At 38.8% G+C, this 19,720-nt stretch overlaps 1 protein-coding gene across 1 annotated transcript in view; it reads right to left on the minus strand.

Moving 5' to 3' along the window:
- BBS4 (Bardet-Biedl syndrome 4) overlaps nucleotides 1–17,183 on the minus strand; it is a 174,554-nt gene extending 157,371 nt beyond the window's left edge. Inside the window, exon 1 of the mRNA XM_067777827.1 lies at nucleotides 16,968–17,183. Coding sequence (XP_067633928.1) covers nucleotides 16,968–17,180 — 213 coding nt within the window. The 5' untranslated portion in view covers nucleotides 17,181–17,183. The remainder of the gene's footprint in view (nucleotides 1–16,967) is intronic.
- Between the last annotated feature and the right edge of the window lie 2,537 nt (nucleotides 17,184–19,720).

Below are 19,720 nucleotides of genomic sequence, written 5' to 3' on the forward strand. Positions count from 1 at the left end.
TGTACCCGCTCAACTTATCTACTCTTTGGAGGTATCAGCCAACTGGCTGCGGAACATATATACCGCTTGTTTGGCTATGAACTATATTCCGTGTGCATGGAGGAGCGCCACGGTCATATTCATTCCTAAGGCAGGCAAAGCCTCTCATTACGAGCCGAAGGACTATAGACCTATCAGTCTTTCATCCTTCGTACTCAAGACCCTAGAGAGAATAGTTAGCGATTTTCTCACTACAAGCATTGATAGGAATCTCATTTCGGACTATCAACACGCGTACACCAAAGGTAAATCTACGGAGACTGCGCTACACAGCCTAGTCTCTACTATAGAAACATCCTTGTTCGAAAAGGATTATTGTCTTGTGGCCTTCCTAGACATTGAAGGAGCATTCAACAACATAAGTCCAGACGCCGTTAACATTGCTTTAACTGAACTGGACGTAAATAGACCCCTAGTGGGACTAATTTATCAACTGCTCAGGGGAAGGAAAGTGCTCTCCTCACTGGGGAAGGTTGAGGTAACACGATTTGTCGCAAGGGGCACGCCCCAGGGTGGTGTCCTTTCCCCCTTACTATGGAACCTAACGGTAAACTCGCTATTAAGAGATACTAGATGGGGGAGCGGGAAGGTTGTGGCATATGCTGATGACCTAGCGATTATCTACAGGGGCAAGTTTCCTCAAACTTTGTGCGACTTGATGCAGGTAGCATTGCGAGAGGTTTCCTTGTGGGCTTCCCTATGTGGACTCAGCGTCAACTCCGATAAAGTAGAGCTTGTCTTATATACCAAACGATACAAAATACCATCGTTGAACCTACCTGAACTAAATGGGGTGCGCCTAAGCCTGGCAGATAAAGCCAAATTTTTAGGCGTAGTTTTAGACAAAAAGCTGAACTGGAAGGACAACGTTATCCAGCGACAAAAGAAAGCGTACATTGCATTATATACGTGTAAAAGAGCCATTGGCAAAAAATGGGGACTCACCCCCAACATATGCAGATGGATTTATACCGCGATTATCAGACACATACTGCTGTATGGGGTAGTCGTATGGTGGCCAGCCTTGAGCAAGGCGTCAAACCTAAACTTGTTGGGTAAAGTCCACAGATCCAGCATGATAAGCATAAGCGGGGCTCTAAGAACAACGCCTAGCGAAGCTCTTCAGGTCATTCTTGACATCTTTCCACTGGATCTGGCTGGTCATCGAGCAGCGGCAACGTCAGCCCTGCGTCTAAGGGAGTTGTCGTGCTGGAACAACAGGACCACAGGACACTCAAGTATACTAAACAAATACAGTTTTCTCCCTCCTAGCACGGATCGCTGTGCGACCACAACAGTTGCGGAAACCAACTTTAAGATAAACATACCCAGAAGGGATGACTGGACGGAGTCGGACAAGTGCCTTGCTATGGGCAACAGCATTTCCATATACACGGACGGCTCCAAGCTAAACGGGAGAGTTGGGGGTGGAGTATACTCAAGGGACCTTGACCTCCAGCTCTCATTCAGACTACCCGACCACTGCAGTGTATTCCAGGCAGAAGTTGCAGCCATAATGGAAGCCGCAGCTAGGATAGGGACATACATTGTCGGCAAAGAAATTTTTATCTTCAGCGACAGCCAAGCTGCCATAAAATCTCTGGGCTCCCACTCGTTCAATTCTGAACTAGCACTAAACTGTCGCCGATCTCTTCAAGAGATGGGTCAACAGAACCGTGTACACCTTACATGGGTCCCTGGACATAGGGATATCGAGGAAAACTGTATTGCAGATGAACTCGCTAGGCAGGGTACAACCAAGCAGGTTCTTCCTGGACAAGAACGCTTAGGTATGCCCCTGTCCACATGCAAGCTAATGCTAAAAGAGCACATCTACCGTCAAGCCGACGAAAGATGGCTACAAACACCGGGATGTCGAACGTCGAAAGAAACCTGGCCTAAATGGGATCCTAAAAGGTCCCGTCACGTTTACAACCTAAGAAGGGATACAATTTCCACACTTGTAGGGGCACTAACGGGTCATTGCCTCATAGGTAGGCATGCAGAAAGGCTAGGAGCGCCTTATCGTCGTTGCTGTAGGAGTTGTAAAGAAGATGAGGAGGAGGAAACGGTGGTTCACCTCATTTGCAACTGCCCAGCGCTAAGCGGAGCACGGCAGCGCTTTCTGGGAGCTCCATTTCTTGATACTATGAGTCAGGTTGTGGAGCATGACGTCAAGGACCTGGTAGATTTCATCAGGTCCTCAAAATGGTTCGAAGAGGAGAGGTAACGGTGTTTTTCGTGGTATCACAACGGGCCTAGTACTACTGGCCTAAGTGTGCCCTCGGGCAGCCACCCCAACCTAACCTAACCTACTTTTAAGCCCCCTGAACCAAATATTTATTGAAAAATAAAGATGTTGCTTGCGCGAACTTCAGTGCAAAGCAGCGGAGCTTCACAAATTTCTAGTAGGTCACTTTCACCACACCACAAACTTTAACACAATTTTTTAAATAATTTAAGCACACAAAATACACTGATTGGAGTTCAAAGATTTAATAGAAGGGCCAAAAAAGGTTGAAATCATGTTGAAATATTGTGAGTAGTACATATATTTGATTATTTATCATATTATGACAATGAATATTAAATTTAGAATTTCGCTTTATAACAGATCAATGAATGATATGTCCGCTGATGACATTTTAAATACTTTTTCTAAATATAAGCATAAGCTGAATGAAGTTTTCCATAAGTTGCACTCAAAGCCAAAAGTTACCGGTTATAATGGCATTAATCATTATTCTGTTATTGAACTTATATACTATATAAAGCAATATAAAATGATGCCCAAACTTGGTGAAGTGTATGAAAACACACAAAAGGCACTTTATTTATTAACCTTTTTATTTAACCTTTTTCTGGGCAATAGATTTTTTGAAGTTCGAACCCTTGGCTCTTCCAAATATGTATATCCTGTTTAATGTTTTTTAAAAAATTATCTGTCCTTTGATCCCTTATAAAACTAATCATATTAAAATAAGAAAGGCAGACCCCACCCAGATTTCACTTTTTTAATATTTTAGGTCTTTTGTCGGATATGACTTCGGTTCACCGAATTTCAAGCGAACGTTCTGAATTGCCCTGATCGAACCTTCTGGTCACCACCGGGCTAAGGGCCTCACTACATTCCCATGGTAGAACTTTCCAGTCGTAAAAGGCAACTAAAACACACATGCCCTAAGATTCGAGTGGTGCAAAATGGGTTCACTCGGCAGTTGGCCTTGTACCTGAGCTTAGCGAATTCATATCCGGAAAGGACTCCCGGACCACTAACTTTATTGTGGTTGTAGCAGTGCTTCGCCCAATCCAAAAGTTGCGATCACTCACACATCAATATCCTTTTATGGGAAACTTGGAGTTCGAAGAAATTTGTTAAGAGATAAGGGTGTAAGAGGCGTTAGTTCCACATTGTAATTGAAAAGATGGTTGGTGATTTTAGTTGTTGTTTGCTGCCGGCAAGGTACTTGAGAATTTGTTAAGGTTGTAGGTCCTGATCCAACGTCACACCCAGTATTATTGTGTGTAGGCCAGTGGGTAACGTAATACCATCGACATGGGTATCCAATATTGCCGAAATTTGCCGCATACACGTTGTAAACAAGACCGTTGAGGATTTGGTTTAATTCTTGCAGGTTTTGATGTTACCTTCCTGAACTGCACCAATGCCCGCCGACCACACAGATAATTTGCAGTCCACCTTTTAGATTGAGTAGACACTTCAAAGTCTAGAGCCAACGTTCTGTGATTGACGTGTCAAAGGTCTTGATAAGTCTAGCGCTACTAGTACTGTTTTATAATGGGGTCTTGGTTCATTTCGCAATTTATTTGTGTGTTGTTGTCATTTAGAGCAGTGGTGGTAAGCAATTTTCGAAAGCCATGCTGATGATTGGCAAGTCGCAGGCTTATGATGAAATTACTACTGGCGATAGGAGAGAGTTCGGACGTTATGAAACTCCTACGTTAGCTGGTTTCCCAAGCTTGAGTAGCGGTACCACCTTCGCCAGTTTCAATTTGTGAGGCATTCAGGGACGAGTCTACTGCTTTAGATGATTTAGAATATTCCATGGCTTGTTGTTGTGGTTGTAGCAGTGCTTCGCCCCACCTAATAGGAGCGACCGATCACAAATTGTCATCAATATCCTCTAACGGTAGTCCAAGGAAACTTGCTGTTTCAACAGGGGTGGACCATAATGAAAGGGGTGTTAGAGGCGTTGGTTCCACATTACAATTAAGGAGATGGTTGGTGTCAGCAGGGCATACATTTTGTATGTGGGGGTTGATTCTGGATAGGTAGGAGTTTAGCCTGTTGCAGTATCCAGAACGAAGTTGAGCTAGAGTGACTCGCGTTTCCCTAGGGAGTGTGCGTTCCTCTTCCGCAAGTTTTGGGAAATGTTCTTTGAGTACTGGATTCACCGGGCAATTTCTGGCATAAAGGTCCGACGCCTGTTTGTGGAGTTCACTGAGGACCTGCTTGTGTTTTTTTGCCCCTTACGGCGGAATTCTCAGGCGCCGTATTTCCTCATAATGCTTACGGAGATGACTCCTTGAGCTCCTAGGCGGTTGTGAGAGCAGTATTTTGGCAGGCCTGTAGCTTCTTCCAGTGAGTAGTTTTTAGGCTTGGCGACCATATAGGGGACGCGTAGCATGCAATCGGCTGGCCAATTGCTTTATATGTGGTAATGAGGGTTTCTTTTTCTTTCCCCCAAGTACTGCCAGCAAGGGATTTGAGGATTTTATTACGGCTCTGGATTTTCGGTACAATTGCGGCTGTATGCTCACCAAAATGTAGATCATGATCAAACGTCACACCCAAGATTTTGGGGTGTAGGACAGTCGGTAGCGTAGTGCCATCGACATTTTGACGTCCATGTTGTAAATAAGGTCTCGAAGGATTTAGTTGGTGATAATGCCAGGTTTCGCGAGGCGAAAAAACTGGAGAGATCAGGGAGGTATCATCCGTTTATTCTGTTGCAAAGCTCATCGATCTGTGGGCCTGGGCCTGTGGCCATTATTGTGCAGTCATCAGCGTAGGAAACGATGGTAACTCCTTCTGGTGGCGAAGGTAGCTTAGATATGTAGAAATTAAACAAAAGTGGGGATAGGACACCACCCAGTGGCACACCTTGTTTAATTCTTCTTGGTTTTGGTGTTTCGTTTCTAAATTGCACCGATGCCTGCCGACCACCCAGATAATTTTCGGTCCACCTCTTAAGACATGGGGGAAGGGTATACCCTTCCAGGTTTTGCAGTATCGTGCCATGGTTGACCGTATCAAAAGCTTTTGATAGGTCTAGCGCAACGAGTACTGTTCTATGGTGGGGTTTTAAACCGCATTTTATCTGGGTGCCAATGGCATTTAGCGCGGTGGTGGTGCTATGGAGTTTTCTGAAGCCATGCTGATGACAGGCTAGCTGCAAATTGGCTTTGAAGCAGGGGAGCAAAATGGCTTCAAGCATCTTGGCTACTGGCTATAGGAGTGATATCGGGCGATATGACTCTCCTATGTTAGTTGGTTTCCCAGGCTCTAGTAGCGGGACCACCTTGGCAATTTTCCATTTTTCGGGAATGACAAAGGTGGAAAGAGACAGGTTGAAGACATGTGCTAAATATTTGAATCCCTCTTTCCCTTGGCTTTTAAGCATCGGCTAGATCATAGGTTACCTACACCTCTAATTCTTGGGAGTGCTTTTTAAGTTACAATAAAAACCACTTCAGGAACAAACTACTCTGAACTAGCTTAACTGTTCCCAAAAAATATATTTATGAGTTAATAGTGCCACTTAAAATGGAGATAAAGCAGAAAGGCGTCATTTACTTAGATCCATATAGTTACAGGATCCGATTCAATTCCCCTTCAATCTTCTCAGAACTTTTCAATATAACTGCCGTAGATCCTTGTCCAGGGATTCGTTCTTCCAATTGCCAGTTTTAATAAGCTTGAGGCATCTTTACTTCGTACATAAAATGTATAACCTTTTTTTATATTTACAGTACTCTACGCTATTTGCCAATGCCTTAATGCCTGAGTGGCTGGTTCACATATTCAAGGATAAGTACAATTTTTCGTATAACGAAGTTGTTACGCGTTTAGAAGAACAAATACAATGGATGCAGATATGGATGTAGAAGATCAGCAATGAGCCGCCTTATTGTATTATTTGAATCCTTTTTGTTGTTAATACCCACATAATATATGTCTATGCAAAATAGTCTTAAGTAGAAAAAGTTTAAATTTTTAAGTCGCACATCTTATTTATTTAATTTTATTTATCAGTCTACAAATCAAACAATTATACAGAAAATTTAAAGATATAATGGACGATATAAATAACATATGCAGTCATCAATTTTAAAATAATATTAAACCGTATTTAATTAAACGCTTGATAATTTCGAATTCAAAACTTGAGCAGAAGTTTAAAATGTTGTAAATGAATTCTTGTAAGTATCTCCAAACGACCTCGCCCAAAATACTCATGAGGGAGCTTTTTGCCCACACGTAAATTTATGAAATTGAGAACAATAGAGGAAATTAATAGTAGACACAATTTATACAGAATAAAATTTATACATAATAAAATTTATACAGAATAAATTTGAGTACATATGTACATATAAAGACAATGATCAAATCACAATTTTGCAAACAAGTTTCCAATAACTAGTACTTTCATATTTAAAATAGAGGGTTGTCCAGTATTACCACGGTTTAGCGTTCTTTTGGAAATATCCTATGTTAAGTGTTTTAAAGCAAAAAACAAAAATTGTTTCGGGACCGATTCCAGCTTGTCGGAATGAACCTAATAACGTGGATTCCAAATTATTTAAGCGTATTCGAGAATAGGCCTGACCAATGATATACAAACAGTTTTTGCAACGTATGTGTCATTGAATTCCTTAGACCAACGTTTAAGTACCTTTAGCCCTATTCATGCAAGATTCAATATGGAATTTAAAATTCAGTTTTCGGTCTATTGTAACGCCTAGATCAATAGAGTTAGTCTTAAATAATCGCCAATGGCATAATCTTGGGAATGGAAGGACTTCCTTGTAAAACACATGAACTTACACCTAGGGAGGTTTAGTGACATGGCGTTTACATTAAAAAAATATTTAAAAACTATACTATTCAGATCCCCTTGATAGGCATTACCAGGTTGACATCATCAGCGTACATCAACGGCTTGCAACACTTCAAAACACTTGGAAGGTCATTAATGAACAACAGGAACAAAACTGGACCAAAACTGTGGAACACCAGGAGTTACGTTTATGAACCGAGACCAGCAATTATTAAATATAACTGTTTGTTTTCTTTCCTTCAAATAAGAAGAAACCCAAGAGAGGAACAATGGAGGAAATCCTAACCGATTAAGTTTGAATAAAAGTATGGAATGAGAAACTTTATCAAATACTTTACTAAAATCAGTATAAATAACATCAACTTCACAATTAGTCTTAAAACTGTTGGATACAAAGGATGTAAACTCAAGCAAGTTCGAACAATTGCGGCCTTTAATTCAAAGTGTAGCGAATAGGTTGTCTGAGGTGAAAAATAAGCTTTCTAAGCGAATGGAGGAAGAAATATCAGTGCTTAATGCTACGATTGCTGAATCGACCGCTCGAATCTCTGTTTTGGAAGCCAATGCGATGAAATTTGAAGAGGACATAGCATGCATGAAAAATATGTTAGCTGGTGTCATTGAACAGAGTGCTGCGCCGGATATCTCCGCTGATGCGGTTGCTTTCGGCGTCCCGTATCTTGAAGACTTAAAACGTGTATTTAACCTGTTGTGTAAATCTATCGACTTCCATTATCCTCAAATAAGAGATATTTTTCGCACAAAACCTTCAAATCCAAATAGTGCTATTATTATAAAATTTCACTCGCCTCTCGACCGTAACCGGACCCTGCGAGCTTTTCGTGAGCATCGGAAAAGAACAAAGTCGGCTATTCCCCTAAATCCTCTTGGTTGTGAGGGTTTTTTTCATATTTATGAAAGCCTCTCTAAAGAGAATAGACTTCTGCTGCAAGAAGCTGTCAAATTGCGACGAAATGGGAAGCTGTGTGCGGACGTGTTTCTTACCGCTCTCTCGTTTTATTTTGTTTACTTTCTATTTTATTTTGTCATAATGGACGATTGTTGTGCCAAGTGCAATAAATGCTTTTCGAAATCTTACTCTAATATCGTGCCGTGTAATGGTTTTTGCAAAAGATTATTTCATCGTGCATGTTGCAAAAATATATCGGATTATGATGTGAGAGTAATCAAATCTAATCGTCACTTGCTCTACTTGTGTGAGAAGTGCGTTAATATGCCGGATGAGCTCTGCAAATCACTTGACTCTGTGCTATCTGCTCAAAAACTTGGTTTTGAACTCTTCTCAAGTGCTATTGATAACAAATTTTTTAATTTTTCAAAACAATTTGATTATCTCAAAGAATTGTTAATGAACTCGTTGCAATCATCCAACAACAATCTGAACGTTGCTGAAAGTTCTCCGAATGTCAACAACAAAAATAATGCGTCAACTCCCCCGTCTAGTCCTATCATACACAACAACAACTCATGTGTCGCCAGTTTGCAATCAAATCCTCTGCAAATATCAAACGGTCTTTCTTCCAACAATAGTCGTGCTCTGCCTACATTTTCTTCTTCGTCTACATCTACTTATTCTAACGAATCAGATATGCTAAACGCTTTCTCAAGTAATCAATCTACTGTTTTAATCTCTCAACATCCATCCACACCTACACATACAAATGAACAAACACAATCATCAAAGTCTCTCACTAATAACATTTCTACTTCTACCTGTACATTGGCATCTACAATTTCTACTTCTACACTTGCATTTAATACGCAACCACTCGTGTCAAATACTCTCACTATCAATAACGATAATACTGCTTTGTGGCCCTCTAACGTCACTGTAAAGCCTTTTCGTTTTTTTCCAAAAAACGGAGGAAACCAAATAGTGTCGTAGGGTTACCTAGTGATATGTATTGCAACACTTGTGACATCCCAAACTTCGTCTCGGATGCATCTCTGAGAGTCTACTTTCAAAATGAATGAAAATGATGAAACTCTACACTGTAAGTACTTGACATACTAAAAGTAAAAAAAAGTTGAATAAAAAAATTGATTTCAGAGTATGTCTTAACAGAAGTAGAAGGAATGCCTAGGCAGTTTGCGCGCCCGTAAAAATAGGTTATCAATCCCAAATATTTTCAATATTTGTGCCACTTTAAGGTTTCTTGCAGGGCCGTAGAGAGAAAATCTGGGCCCGGGACTAAAAACTTTACGGGCCCCCTATAAAAAATCCCCTAATACATTTTATTAATTTGAATTAATGACGTCTCATTTATGAATCATTATTGGTGGATTACATCAAAAAAAATGTTTGCCACATCAACTAATTGATTTTTGGACTAAGACCTAAACATAAAATTAACACAGAATATTTACTATTTATACTATTTTATTGTAGCATAGAAATAAAATTTTCTTCTAGCAGCCACATATTGTTTCAAATAATCTTTTCTAGTTATGTGGTACCATCTTAATACATTTCTGATAAATTTAATGATTATAAATTTTAATTATTCTTTATAGAAGGTTCAGATATAAAAGAGTGGCTTTTCTTACTTTTTGCGCTGAAAAAATTTTTATAATAATATCAAAATTTAATTGTCTTGCAAAAACGGATTCAACACAAAGCTTGGAAAGTCCTAAAACTCGCTCTTTAGATAAACACGATCTATAAAAGTTTTTGATTCTTGAAAGGACGCTGAAGGAACGTAGCTACAGTGACAGGTATAGTGCAAAAGATACGTAAAGCAACCAGGGGCTGGAACTGTTATTCCTTTTATAATATAAGTCCTTGCAAAACTATCAATTTTGGACTTTAAATATATTTGGATCAAGATAAAAATTATTTTCGGATTTTTATTTTTTGAGTCCGATAGAACTAGTTAAACTCGGACTTTTAAAAATAAAAGTCCCGAAATAAAAGTTAAATCAAGACTTTTATTTTTAAGGCCGAAATAAAAGGGCCGCTTGATAACAAAGAAACGGCTTATCCGAAATAATTTTTTTTTTTAATTCGGATAAGCCGTTTCTTTGCTATCAAGCGGGCCTTTTATTTCGGCCTTAAAAAATGAAAGTATTGATTTAACTTTTATTTCGGGACTTTTATTTTTAAAAGTCCGAGTTTAACTAGTTCTATCGGACTCAAAAAATAAAAATACAGATTTTACTTTTATATGTGGACTTTTATGGAAAAAGTTCGAAACATAAAAAGGATGCATAATTCGACATGTTATTGCTATAGGGATACCTGGGAACTCAAACATTTTCACCTAGGACAATTTTTTGACCAGGACTTTTTCGACTCCGAAAAAAAAATAATTATTATTTTCCGTCCCTGAAAGCAACACAAATGTTGGGGAAATTTGTGTACAGGTTTTGAACATAGACGGTATTTAGCAATTCCAATGGTGACAGACCTTTATCAAAATTTGCTTGGTAAATGTGTTTCAAGTGAATTATTTCGCATTCTAAGCTTTGACAAATGTCCGACTTGTATTTTTCGACAAATTTTGCTGCGCTCGCCCGAACCGTAGTTTCATCCATGTCTTCAAATTGCCACAAAAAGGTAAACGCCTCGTTCAAATTTCTCATAGCTGCAAATCGTTCAGTCAGTCAGTCAGTGCCAGTGATTACCAAATCAACTATCACCAGGAATGTATTGTTTTTAAAATCAGACTTTGAATAAGCCATAATCGTCTCATTCAAATTATCATCAGAACTTCTTTTCGGTTTTCTCTTTCGAATGTCCGGCGAGATGTTCAATTGAATAGCAACTGTTTTGCATTCGTTTAAGTTTTTTTCCCATTGGTTGCTGATCAACTTCAAATCAGTTAATAAGACATCTAGATGTCGGACCTGAACATCTACGGTGGCGTCTCTAGCTTGGAGGACCACGTTTCTTTCATTAATGGTAGTCAGAATTTTGAACCAAACTGAGGACAGCAAGATACAATCGAACTTGTTAAGGTACTTGAGAATGCCGGTAACGTCTCCGTATGCTTGAGCAGTCAAATGGGATTGTGCCGGGATTGTGCAGGCATGGGTAATATTGAACTGTCCACACCTCATGAATCCACTTCTACAATCTCTCGCCTTAAATGCCATTGAAAATTTATCGTCAATTTTATTGCAAACGTATATGCGCAGTAAGAAAAAAGACTAGGATTTTATAAAAGACTTTATTGCAACAAAACTTCTTACAGAATGAAAAAATATTTTATGTAGATGACAGAAATAACTCGATTAGATTAATTGCTATTATAAATTGTTTTTACAGTGAAAATATAACAAAGTATGTTACAGTATTAAATTGATATCTCTAACACCCTTCCTCAATTAAATACTATTCCTGCGGCTGAACGAAGAGTGCTTAATTTTGCTGCTGGCAATGGTTTTGTCAGCATATCAGCTACCATTTCCTCAGTTGGACAATATATACATTTTATGTTATTTTTATTAACATGATCCTTTACGAACTGAACTTTGGTATCGATATGTTTGGAACGATTGCTAAGCTTCTCTTCTTTGATTAAATTCAGGCAACTTTGATTATCTTCAAAAATAACGGTAGGTGAAATTTGTTCTATATTAAAATCTGCAAGCAGCTTCCGCATCCACACAGCTTCTTTACATGCTTCGGACAATGCAACGAACTCGGCTTCTGTAGATGACAGAGAAACGCATGTTTGCTTCTTACAAGACCAACTTATAGCGCCACCATTTAATTGAAAAATATATCCTGAATTCGACTTGCGGTCCTTTCTATCCTCAGCCCAGTTTGCATCGGCGCACATTGGTTCAAAATTGAATTTTTGAGGAATAAAATAGTTGGGGTTAAGCTATCGGTCTAAAATTTTGCATGGGGTATTTATAATGAAAATAACGTCTTGTGGGAAAAAGGGGCGGGCCACGCCCATTTTTCACTACTGCTGCCATACAAAGTGGAAACTATAAATCTAAATTTAATTTCAAACAGGATAGTTTTTTATATATTTCGATATAAACAATATTTATTGAACTCGAAAAAACACAAAATCAAAACCTAAAAGAAGTGCGACTCTGCATCAGGAACATCTATATCTGAAATTATATTACTTTAAAGTTTGTTTATTTGAAATGTGTTTTTAAAATCTTACCGTTACAATTATCAAAAGAATGATCAGTTTTAAGTTCGAGTGAATAAAGAGATTCATAAAGGTCCTCCTCAGATTCGTAGTGAGTCTCGCTTAGTGCCACTTTTGAGGTAGAAAGTAATTCACATTCATTAGAGATGTCAGGCATTTTTAAAAGGGAGACTACTGCAGGTGGAGGAGACAATTTTTGTTTGGCTTTATTGTTTTTCCGTAACGAAGATAATAGTTGATCAGAAGAGTCCATAGCTCTGCCGGAGGATGTTTTCGGTGTTTCGGATATTGTGCACTCTTAAATCTTTCCTGGCATGTCCGATACGATCACTTTTATAAATTTTGTTACGCGCTTCCGACGCGTTTTCGCCTACTCCAATATCGCCAACTCCAATATTTGCGAAGAGTGCACTAACTGTTTATGAAGTGCTGGTGTCATCGGATTCCAATCGTAAAGCTGAAAATACAATTTTGCTGTTTCCTCACAGTAGCTCTGAAATAGCTGGGTATTTACTTCGTATTCACACGATATTGCTACGAGTATATAATACTCGTATAAGCGTTTTAAAAAACTTAAATCTATTTTAGTAAGTGAAGCAAACAATTCTGCGTTTGAGAATGCCCTTCTCGCTGTGTTACCGTCGTTGGTATTACCACTTCCGTTTGTCTTGGGTTTGTCGACATATAGACCCATTTCGTCCCAGAAATGTTTTTGAATTTCCCGCTTCTTTTTTTCTATTTGCTCTTTATGTTCTTTGCTTCTTACTTGCCATATTTTCGGATCAAGTATGTAAGAAAGATGAAGGATTAATTCAAAGCAACGAATCCATGCATGCAATGGACTTATACCATACTGCAAACTATCCGATCTAGGTTCAAAACATGGAGATTTGAAGTCCTTAACTGACATTGACATTTTTGGTCCAGCACCGCATATTGCACAAACTTGGGTAGATTTCGTATCAGTTAAAACGTTTAAAACTTTTCCATCGATAAGAGTCATGTTAAGACTATAGTTTATATCAAATCTTGTATCATTTGACTCATTTTACTAATTTTAAGGGAATTATTGACGTCAGAAACAACGATTGTTCAAATGACTCGTGAGTATTTTCAAAAAATTTTGCTTAAATTGGCTATGTCCACTAGAGCCATCAAACCAATAGCTTAAAATAAAGTGTATTATCTCCTTTAAACTTGAGCAGAACGTCTTCTTGGAGTAACAAAATTCGTTTGACGGTATGGTTGAGTAAATTTTGTAATGGGACAACTGCTGTAGTTTCTGTTATTTGTATTCCATTCGGTCGGCATTGTGACTTATATTCCAACAACTTATTATAGTGGGGATAAATATCGCAATTACGAGACTTGCTAAGTTGTCGAATGTTGTTATATTGTTGTTTTGTGAAATTATTCTCCAAGAGAAAAGCCATAGCATCCCCAGGAGACAAAGGTATTGGATGCACAACCTTCGAATCAATTAATTTTTTTATCTTACTTGGCCTACAAGGAGATTTGTTCACTGCATTGAAAACATAATGAAGATATTTTTCTTTTGAGGGTTTCGCCGAAATCGAAGCAGCATGAAGCAATGCATTTAATTTGCGTTCTTGTTCTAATGACACTGTAGACGCTATTTTTCTTTTCTGCCTTTCGAAAACCATATCATATTGGAGTTTTGGTCGGCCTCGAGGCTTTGCAGTAACGGTTTTGAGAAGTTCTGCCTCGCACTCTAACCACTTCGACTGTTTTTCTTCCACCTTCTATTGGCGTTTCTACAAAAAATTTTAACCTTGTTTTTTATTGATTCAATTTCTTCCTCCCCATAGCTGTTTTTCAATCTCCCAACAACGCAATCGAACACCGCAACAAAATCTTTTTTATTATCAATCCAAACTTTGAAAATTTCGCCATTTTTGACTACACCTTGCTCTGAAAAATTGTAGCCTCGCTTGCAAACTCTTGCAGATAAAATAACATTTGCATTAAAGAGGACACTATTAGCTGAAATTACCTATATAATTTATATTGATCCTATTTGATCCAACTTAGTTATATTCTATTTAACACAGAAATAACTCACAAAAATCAAAACACAACACGGCTTATTTAAACTCAAAAATATATTAAAGATTATTATTGTTTCAGAAAAGTTTGTTGTTCCTGATTTTACATACCTTTATTAATATTTTCCATTTTATAAACACACTTTATTCAAATTCATTAGCTTTTTATCACCACTTGAGATTTTTATATAATTTGAATAAATTCTTTTTTAGGAATACAAAAATCAAAACCAAGACTTTGAAAGCTTACTGACAAACAAGTGGTAGCCAGCTGACATTATTTTTTTAATTTTTTATTTACTACAGTAATGTGTAATAAAAGGTAATTATTTTTTTTGGGAAAATCAAAAGTCGATAATTGGCTTTAATTCCTCAATATTTCGATTTTGAACCATAGTGCGGCGTAGCCAATAAGGGTATCACGTTTATCAGTCGTACAACTCAATCGCAAATAAAAATTCATTGTACCCTTTAAATACTTCAGCACTCGTTTTGTTTCGTTCCAGTCTTCTTGAGTAGGATTGCTTACTTTCCTTGCCAATATAGATACACTTGCTGCAATATCAAGTCTTGTGTTTACACTTATATATAATAAGGAACCAATTAAACGCTGATATTCAGTATTAGATAATAAGGGTTCAGATGTCGTTTTCCCATACCCAGGATCTAAAGGATAATGAGAACTTTTAGCATCTTTAAGACCAAATTTATTTAACATCTCTTCGATATATTTCCTTTGGCGTATGCAAAAGTTACTATTTTCATCCTTGAACACCTCCATGCCTAGATAATGTCTAACTTCTCCAAGACTGTTAATTTCAAAATGTTTCCTTAGTAATTTTTCAACATTTTCAATATTATTTTTATCGAAACTTGCAATTAAAATGTCATCAACGTATATTAAGACATACATATATTAATCCTCCCTCGTTGGTGCATTTTGTATACAAGCATACGTCTGCTTTACTCTGAATAAATCCTCCTGATATAAGTACTTCATGCAAAGTTTTATTCCAAATATTTGCCGCTTGTTTAATACCATATAAACTTTTCTTTAATTTACATACAAAATTACCATTCTCTTTCTCAAATCCCTGTGGTTGTTGCATAAAAATTGTCTCTTCCAAAGCACTATTTAAAAATGCTGACTTCACATCAATATGAACCACATTCATTCGTTTTATACCAGCAACGCTCAACAAAATCCTAAATGTTGCCTGCCTTACAACTGGTGCAAAAACTTCATCGTAATCATAGCCGTATTTTTGGTTAAACCCCCTTGCTACAAGACGTGCTTTATATCGGCTAATTTTGCCGTTTTCATCTCGTTTTATTTTGTACGTCCATTTGCAGCTTACTATATTTGCCTTTGGAGGTGGTACTACTAATTCCCATGTATTTGATGATATGAGGGATAAATATTCCTCTTTCATTGCTCTAACCCACTCTTCTCGCTGCGAGGACTCTATTGCATCTTTATATGTTTTAGGTTCTACAATAAAATCACTAACATTGTAAGTGAAACGCGCTGGAATTTTTCCTTTTGTTGACTGTGTCGATCTGCGTACTGAATTTTCTTCCGCACTAGGTAAATTGTCTAATTGGCATAACGGGTCATCCTCTGTATTGTCTTTCTCTATACTAACATCTTTCGAATTTGCCATATCACCTGCATCTTCCACATCACTTTCAAAATCGGTTCGTTCATCTAAACTTCGAAATGAATTTTCATCTTCAGAATGACTACTTGGTGCTTGATTATCTTGATGTTTACCTTTTCTGCATTCTTCAATTTTACGATTTGGCGGACTTAAATTATCAACAGCTACTTCTTCTTCAAAATCTTTAAAAATGGGCCTCAACTTATTCGAATTCTCTACAAATTTAGCATCCATGCTCAATGTTATTCTCTTTGTATTTATATCCACGAACCTGTAGCCCTTAGCATGGTCATCATATCCTACGAAAGTAAGTAAATCTGACTTACTATCCCATTACTTACGTTTTTCTTTCGGGATTAAAACATATGCCTGCGTGCCAAAAACTTTTAAATGTTTTATACTAGGGACTCCACCTTCCCATCTTTCATAAGGCGTGCATTTCGTAGCACTTGTTACCAAGCGATTTTGCAAATAGTTCGCTGTATTAATGGCTTCACCCCAAAACAAATTTGCTAACTTCGCTTCACTTAGCAATCATTTCGCCATTTCTACCAGTGTCCTGTTTTTCCTCTCAGCAACACCATTCTGTTGTGGAGAGTAAGGCACCGTGTACTGACGCTGAATACCTTTTAAATCTAAAAAATTCTCCACAACTTTTGCGCGAAACTCCCCTCCATTGTCTGATCTGATAATCTTAGGATATTTTGAAAATTTGTTCATTACTAGTTCAAAAACCTCTGCTTTATTTTGGAGCAAATAAACGACAGTATAACGACTGTAATCGTCAATGAATGTAAGGAAATACCTCTTTTTCCCCGGCGTAATAGTTTCCATTGGTCCACATACATCTGTATGTACAAAGTCCATAACAGAACTTGATTTAATACAAGAGTTTGGGAATGGATTTCTCGCCATTTTGTTTCCCATACAAACGCTGCAAGTTTTCTTAACACCGCAATTAATTAATTTTAGATCACTTACCAGACATTCTTTCTGCATGAATTTCAAGGCATCAATATCACGATGACCAAATACCTTGTGCCAGTAATGTTGACAATCTTGTAACTCGCACTGAGAGACCACTAAAACTTCCTCAACTTGATGCTTTAATCGAAACAAACCATCTTCAAGAACAGCAACCGAGATTTCTTTTCCATTTTGAGTACTAATAATACATGATGACTTTTTGAACATAACTTTGAGCCCTTTTTGTAGTAATTTGTTTACAGATATCAGGTTTACATGAAATGAAGGTATGAATAACACTCCCTCCACTTTGACCAAATGCTTTTGTCCGCTACTGTTATACAAAGTCATTTCACACGTGCCTTTGCCGCTAGCATAAACCGTCTGCCCATTCGCCACAGTTACTTTTTCATGCACTGAAATGTCCAACGACTTGAAAACATCTTTCCTTGCACTGATGTGGCACGTAGCTCCAGAATCAATGACCCACGAATTTTTATCACTCGCTGCAGAAAAACAATAGTTACCCTGACTGCCGCTCTGAACTTCATTGACGCCGTTGGTAGTCTTTGCCTTTTTAAGTTTCCAGCAATTCTTTTTGATATGCCCCTTTGCCTTACAAAAATGACACCTCTTCTCCGAATTTCCGTTCGCCTTAGTTAAAAAATGTCCGTGAAGCCGTTCTGGCGTGATTCAGTCGCAAAGACAAACAAATATAATAACTAAATTATAACTGTTTCTAGGGGGCGGAGACCACGCCCCTTTTGAAAAATATATAGCTAGTAGATCCTACTAGACTATTGGCTATATGCATGCCAAATTTCATACAAATCCGTCCAGCCGTTCTTGCGTGATTGAGTCACAAAGACAAACGTCTGGACAAACATCCAAACATTCAAACATCCAAACTTTGCCATTTATAATATACTAGCCTTTACCCGCGGCCCCGTCCGCAAGGAGATAATGAAATGTGTGGGCTATTCACGTTAGCCTGCTTATAAAGTTATATGTTTAAAAATTTTTTTTCTGTCTAATGCATTTTATTTTTGTAATTGAGTAAAAAAAAGAACTTTATGAGCTGATAACCTGATAGGATCCCAAAATGATAACGAAATTATCCAGAAAAAGCCACGAAATGACCCCGACGCTATCGCGGACGGATCCCGAAAACCATCCAGAAACGCCCCGTAAGTGTCTCCAAAAGTTCCCGAAGTAGTCCCAAAAAACCTGAAATGACAACGACACGATTCTAGACTTATACAGAGAACCACACAGAAATGATCCCTGAAGGGTACCAAATTGATCCCGAAATAGTCCCGAAAAAGTTCCGAAATTACCCTGACGGGCTCCCAGACGGATCTCAAAACCCATCCTGGAAGGGTTCCTAAATTATCCCGACATAGTCCAGAAAAAGCTCCGAAAAAGTTCCGAAATGACCCCGAGGGATCCACAACGGATAGCGAAAACCATAAAGAAATGATTCCGGAAGGGTCCCAAAATGATTCCGAAATAGGCCGAAAATGGCCCCGATGGAATCCCGCACGGATCCAAATGTGATCCCGGAAGGGTTTCAAAACTATCCCGAAAAATTAACAAAAAAATCTCAAAATGAATCTTACGGCATCCTGGACGGATCCAGAAATGATCCCAACATGGTCCCGAAATGACCCTGATGGATCCGGCAAACGATCAAGAATTGATGCCGGCAGGGTCCTCAAATGATCCCGAAATAATACAGATAAAGTCATGGAATGACCCCTAAATGGTCCCCAAATGATCCCGAAATAGTCCCGAAAAAGTCCCGAAATTACCCTGATGGGTTCCCTTACAGATCCCGAATCCATCCAGAAGTGATCCCGGAAGGGTCCAAAAATGATCCCGTATTGTCCCCGAAAAAGCCCCTAAATGACCCCGACGGGATCCCGGACGGATCCCCAAAACTATCTAGAAATGATGAAGGAAGGTACCCAAAATGATTCCGAAAAAGTCGTGAAATAACCCCGACGGAATTCCGGACGGATCCCGAAAACCATCCAGAAATGATCCCGAAGAAGTACCGAAATGTCCCTGACGGGATCTCAAACGGCCCCCTAACTGACCCCGCCGGGATCCCGGACAGATCCCGAAATCCATTCAGGAATAATTAGGGCCCAAAATGATTCTGAAATAGTTTCGGAAAAGTACAAATTACCCTGACGGGATCCGGACGAATCCTGAAAACCATGCTTAAATGATCCCGAAAAAGTTCCGAAATGACCCCGACGGGATCTCGGACGGATCCCCAAAACTATCTAGTAATGATGATGGAAGGTACCCAAAATTATTCCGAAAAAGTCCTGAAATAACCCCGACCTGATTCCGGACGGATCCCGAAAACCATCCAGAAATGATGTCGAAAGGTACACCAAATGATCCCGACGGGATCCCTTACGGATTCCGAAAACCATGCAGAAATGATGGCGGAAGGGACCCAAATGATCCCGAAAGAGTCCTGAAATGACCCTGACGGGATCCCGTACGGATCCCGAAAACCATCCAGAAATGATGTCGGTAGGTACCCAAAATGATCCCGAAATAGTTCCGAAATGACCCCGTCGGGATCCCAGAAACTATTCAGAACTGATGCCGGAAAGGTCCTCAAATGATCCCGTATTAGTCGAGAAAAAGTGACGAAATGACCCCGACGGGGTCCCTTACGGATCCCGAAAACCATCCAGAAATGAAGCCGAAAGGTACACCAAATGATCCCGAAATGACCCCAACGGGAT

This window comes from Eurosta solidaginis, chromosome 3 (genome assembly GCF_040869045.1).
Source record: "Eurosta solidaginis isolate ZX-2024a chromosome 3, ASM4086904v1, whole genome shotgun sequence".
Taxonomy (NCBI): domain Eukaryota; kingdom Metazoa; phylum Arthropoda; class Insecta; order Diptera; family Tephritidae; genus Eurosta; species Eurosta solidaginis.